This window comes from Borostomias antarcticus, assembly GCF_949987555.1.
Source record: "Borostomias antarcticus genome assembly, chromosome: 1".
Lineage (NCBI taxonomy): Eukaryota > Metazoa > Chordata > Actinopteri > Stomiiformes > Stomiidae > Borostomias > Borostomias antarcticus.
Genome location: NC_140234.1, coordinates 39,901,284 through 39,907,283, shown reverse-complemented (window position 1 = coordinate 39,907,283; position 6,000 = coordinate 39,901,284). Strand labels below are relative to the sequence as shown.

General features: G+C 41.4%; 1 protein-coding gene across 1 annotated transcript in view; it reads left to right on the top strand.

The window, feature by feature from the left end:
- Positions 1–6,000, top strand: part of dync2h1 (dynein cytoplasmic 2 heavy chain 1) — a gene marked incomplete at its 5' end in the record, with an annotated part of 236,486 nt that overhangs the window by 139,848 nt on the left and 90,638 nt on the right. Inside the window, 3 exons of the mRNA XM_084443002.1 lie at positions 717–782; positions 1,439–1,489; positions 2,472–2,549. Of these exons, the coding sequence (XP_084299128.1) occupies positions 717–782; positions 1,439–1,489; positions 2,472–2,549 (195 nt within the window). The remainder of the gene's footprint in view (positions 1–716; positions 783–1,438; positions 1,490–2,471; positions 2,550–6,000) is intronic.

Genomic DNA, 6,000 nt, shown 5'->3' with positions numbered 1-6,000 from the left:
CCACCTCCTTATCCAGGGACCACTCCGGACCATCTCCTTATTCAGTGTTGCACAGTAGCCACCAGGAGGCGCCGTTGAGCAAGCAAACTCAATTGGTAATAACTGCCCAGGGACTTGCACTGGATGTTAGAGGGGCAGGAGCGAAAGTTTAAAAAGGGCACTTAGGTTGATTACATTAATTAGCAAAATATGTAATGTAAATGAATAAACAAAGTAGGCTACTACTAGCCATAAATAGCTAGCAAACTACCTAGATGCATATCCTATGTTGCTGTGAGTGATATTAGCCTACATTACAGTCATTGAGGCTTTTATACACATAGATAACTGGACCTGCTATGCTCTCCTGTCAAAGTAGAGGGTGGGGCCTGTAGGTTGTCACGGTGATGTTGTGAAGATGTGCATTATCCTACAGCAATCCAGTAGACTGAATGTTATGTTAGAAACCTACAATTAAAATTGCACTCTGTTACCGTTTAATCTCTCTGTCTCTCTCTTCTTTATCTCTCTCTGTCTCTCTCTGTCTCTCTCTTCTACTGTATGTCTCTCTCTGTCTCTCCTATCTCTCTGTCTGTCTCGCTCTCTTCTATCTCTCTCTGTCTCTCTGTCTCTCTTCTATCTCTCTGTCTCTCTGACTGTCTGTCTCTCTCTCTGTCTCTCTCTCTGTCTCTCTCTGTCTCTCTGACTCTGTCTCTCTCTGTCTCTCTCTCCTCCAGGCCGACCAGCTCATGTTCGCCATGCACTTTGTCAGAGGGATGCACCCTGACCTCTTCCAAGAGAACGTGAGTGCACAGACACACACACACACACACACACACACACACACACACTCACTGACCCTACCCGGGAGGTTTGGAACCACCATGTAAAGACCCAGAGCATCCTAGCGTTTGTATTTAAAGGTGTCCTATTATGCTAATTTCCAACAATATAATAGAAGTTTTTGGGGTTCCCAAAATATGTCTTTGAGTATTTATGCTGAAAATACCACTCAGAATAAGCATTCTAGCTTGCCTCTATACCCCTCTGTTGACCACGAGATCAGATTGAGCGGATTGAGCGCTTTTTTCATATGCAAATGAGCTTAGCTAAGAGCAAGTGGGCAGGCTAGAGAACGAGGGACCTGCAAATAATGTCAGCCTTTATAGCCAGGTAAACAAACGCAGGTGATTGGAGGTATTCAGATGGGGGCGGGATTATTATAATAGGTCCCCAACTGTGACGTAATTTGACACGGGAGATTTGAATGGCTTGCTGGGACTGACTTTTTTTCTCATGTTTTCATTTCGTCTGACCACAACAACATGACTGGGTTGTTTCACTTCATACTTTGTGTGTTAGCAGGCCCATCAGAGACTCACATGTACATGCAAAGACAATGAAAAAGCTAGTTTTGCAAACGTGAACCCCTTTAACATTGTTGTTGATTGTTGTTCAGGAGTGGGATGCCTTCACTGGTCTCATAGTAGGAGACATGATCAGGAACACGGTACGTACACAACACCCTCCCTCCTCTGTTAGGATGGCTAGTGTTTGTGTGTGTGTCTGTCTGTGTGTGTGTGTGTGCGTGTGTGTGTGTGTGTGTGTGTGTGTGTGTGTGTGTGTGTGTGTGTTTGCGTGTGCGTGTGCAACAGGGTAGGAATTTCGGCATTTTATGGGCAAGGCCATTTGGCCTTAGGTGTCACTCAATTTTTTAGGGCACAAAGGCCACATGCCAAGGCACAAAGGCCGTTGAGTGAAATAAGAGAATTTGAAACCTACGAAAGAATGACTTTAAAGCTGTAGTTCAGTGATCCCTTTAACTGAATGGTCTACTGATTTTTTACCACCCAAATAAGATACAATAACTGTTCTCTATGCCCAATAAAAAAAAAAAAGAAGAATGACATGAAAAACATAAATATATTACATATAACATCTTGGCCGGGGACTACGGATGAAAATGAGCCTTTTGGCTAACTCTGGTGTATTTACAATTTTATTGTTTATTAATATGCACTGTCCCTTTTCAAATAAACTAAATTGAAAGTGAAATCATCCATGACTTAGCAGCACAGTCCGTTTCAGGGTATAGTCCGTTCAGTTGGTAGTCTCTTTAGTCACAGCGTTATTCTAGAAAGGCAATATAGTGAGACATACTGTGATTAGGGTAGATAGCAGTCCTGGCAGCACGTTGCACGTGGCAGTTTCACGTCGCATCAAAGCCACTAGCAGGCTACAATTGTATGCTACCGGTGTAATGTTTTATTGATATCAGTGTAGCCTCAATTGAATTAATTTTGGAATATCAAGAAAACTACAGGAGATCACTGATGCTTTTAAAGCAACCTCAAGATTTAGATGGTAGCAGGGGCACAAAAGCCATGGTGGCCGCAGGGGGTAGAATTATTTTCGGGGCATCACGGCCAGAGGGAGGGGCATCGACGTGTAATTCCCACCCTGGTGTGCACAACTGACCCCTCTTTCTACAGGATACCCAGAAGTCCATGCGGGAACAGGTCCCCTCCTGGATTGATCAAGAGAGGCTGGGGGCAGTGGCCATGTTCCAGGTACAAACACGCATACACACACACACACACACACACATACACACAACGCACGCATATGCACACACACACACACACACACACACACTATTTCCCACTCTGCCTTTTACACTTAAAGGACAATGCTCGTTTTTGACAACCTGGACCCTATTTACGACATATTATAAGACGTTTGACTCACCGAGATCACTTTGGTGTAGTTCGGAGGCATGTAGAAGAAATTTAAAATCCAGCGCCAGCCAGTATATCCATGTAATGTCGGTGGTCGGGGCACTTAGAATGCAGTTTCTAAAAATCAATTTTCTGCCGCGAAACGGTTGTTTTCATCAATCTGTCTTCATGAATCGCTAGTTGTGCTTACATAGAGCATAGGCCTGTGGTGGGTTTTCACATGCCTCTGTAATATGATCTTTAGAAACGTCTTTCGAAACGAAATAGCTTCCTCGCACAGCGCGCAATCGTTGCTCCAGCACGCTGTGCGCATGCGTGCTGGAGCAAGTGAGGAAGCTATTTCGTTTCGAAAGACGTTTCTAAAGATCATATTACAGAGGCATGTGAAAACCCACTACAGGCCTATGCTCTATGTAATTTGAAATTTCAATTCTCATTTGAAAGCTTACAATCTGCACTTTCATAATCTGTAAAAAAATGAAAAATGACCTTTGCCTAGTTGAGGACCAAATTGCCAGCGGCGGTCACATATGGTTATTGATCATTTTCCCCGAGGATATAGGCGCTTGTACGACTACAGAGAGACTGTAGCTCTACCAAAATTAGCCTGCACATAGCAGTAAAATATAAAGGCAATTCACAAGTCATTCACAACCGTTTTTGAGCACTTATTTTCACAACATATTTGAGAGGTCCATCCATCCATCCATTGTCATCCGCTTATCCGGGGTCGGGTCGCGGAGGCAGCAGTTCCAGCAGGGGGCCCCAGACATCCCTTTCCCTGGCAGCATCAACCAGCTCTGCCTGGGGAATCTTTAGCCGCTCCCAGGCCAGTGCGGAGATGTAGTCCTGCCACCTGGTCCTGGGTCTACCATATTTGAGAGGTTATTTTGCAATATCGGATATATTCTTTGTTCACAATGTTGTCAATTTGTTTCTCGGGTTTCACCTTTATGCCATTCTCCGACATTCTCCCGTCAAGTTTGATTTTTATTAGGGCTTTAAATTTAATGCATTCATTAGATTAATTAATTATGCAAAATGAACGTGTTAATAAAAATTAACTCAAATTAATTGCATTCATCGATTTCGTCCAGCTGTAGGTGGCACAGTTACTGCCTCATGCCTGTTTTAACATTATTGAAGCAACAAACTTAATTTGGACCTGAATGAGCCCGTAGGCTACGTCACGCAAAAGCATCTTTGCCTTCAGACAAACTCGAGGAGGCGGATCATGACTTTGTTTTGCCCTCTAAACGGACAGTTTAGTCAAAAAACTCCCAGATAGGACAGAGAATTAGAGCGTGGTCGTTTGCATACCATCGAAGCAGTTTTAGCCTAACTTATCTCAATGCTGAACATGTTAACAGCTATCAGCCCCAGTAGCAAAGGCCTGAACTATTTTACACAAGATTATATCCATGAGATTTGGATTTCGGACGGAGCAGAGTGTTGGCAATGTAGTCTATGCGGAAGGCACAAACAAACAAACAAACAAAGATTGAAATTCATCAGGACAAAATTGTAGAGTCTAACTGCACATGTAAAGCAGGGTGAGTAAGTTAGTGGCATCCATTCTTAGAAAATATGCCTGTGAGAATGATCTATTTACTACTTGCTACGGGCTAATTAGCTACTGCACATCAAGCACCTAATGTTACTAGCTTCGTAGCTTTTTGTCGTTTTGTCGTTTTACCTATATATATATTTTTATTTTTCTCACTTTAAATTGTTGACTTACTTTCTATTCTCTGTTACCATATATGATTTGTCGTGTTTTATTCTCTAATTTTTATCTACTATTTTAACTTTTTTTTTTTTTTTTCTGTAAAACACTGTGTGCTACATTTGTTTGGATGAACAGTGCTGTATAAATGACGTTGACTTTGTGTTGGCGCTGCTGTAAACTGGTGTGTGGAGGGAGGTGTGGAGTACCATGCAGCTTGTTTTCTTATAGCATTATGGTACAGCAGCCTGCAGGCTGGTTTTCTGTATGTTTTAAGAACCATTCTCTTAAAACTAATGTCTAATCCATGAACACAACGCAGGACAAGCTTTGTTTGTGGGACATCAGAGGCGTGGTCTTAAGAAATCAAGCAACCTTATTGGTTATTATTCTATGTGTGATTGACAGGATCTATTGAAATATCTTCATAAGGGGGCTTTTGCCAGCAAAAAAATGATATAGGATCAATTTGCGATTAATTGTGATTAATTAATTACAGATCGTAATTAATTCGATTTTTTTTTAATAGTTTGACAGCGCTAATCTTTATAAATGCCAAAGTTTGCACAGGAGGGCATATTCTTTTCTGCGCATTGTTATTGTTGTATTATTCCGTTTTGCTGATGATGTAGGCTATGTCGTCGAGTATCAGGAGAAGTGTCTGTGTGCTTTTCAGCACGCTGCTCTGACAAAGCGCTGGATGTTTGTTCCATATATCCTGTGCATGGTGCCCATGCAAATAGCCTACAACGAGACATGTTAACTGTTTGTGTACCAAATACAATACAATAAATCTACAAATAGATTCACTAGATGGACAACAGTGGTTATATTTTTGAATTTTGAAATAAATCAATTTTTTTTATTTCTGTCTTCTGCATGGCTCTGAGTGTGTCTGAGTCACAGGCAGACAGGCGACAGGCTGTTACTGTCCTTTGTCCAAGATAATGGCCCATTGTGACAGATCATGGGGTGTGGCTAATGAATATTCTGATTGCCTGCTAACTAGCCTGCTAAATTTGGGGACTGTTGTGACTAAACCATTTTTTGCCTATTTAGATCAAAGATGTTCTAAATAACTTTGACATCATTACATTCATAACCAAGACTTTGATGAACAACTTTCATATTGACAAAACAATTCATCACTATTGTTTAGGGTGTGTTTTTACAACATTTGTGAGGGCAGAAAAAATAGTCTTTATAACTTTTGTGTTTGTAGATGTACAAGCTGAAGTACAAGTACTGACCAAACTATTGATGGCATATAAATGTAGCTGTGATTGTCCTTCAAATAAAAATGAAAATCACTTTGGAGTAAGGGTACGTTAAGTATTAGCCAACACCAAAATCACAAAGCTGAAAAAAATTCAGCGCGGACCTGAGGGGGCTAAAATGTCCTTACATTCCGTTTTGCAATATGGCTTGTATCGTATTGAATCGCATTGTATCGTGATACGTATGGTATTGTGAACCATCTATCGTGATATGTATTGTGTTGTGAACCATCTATCGTGATATGTATCGTGTTGTGAGGTCCTTGTCAATACCCAGCCC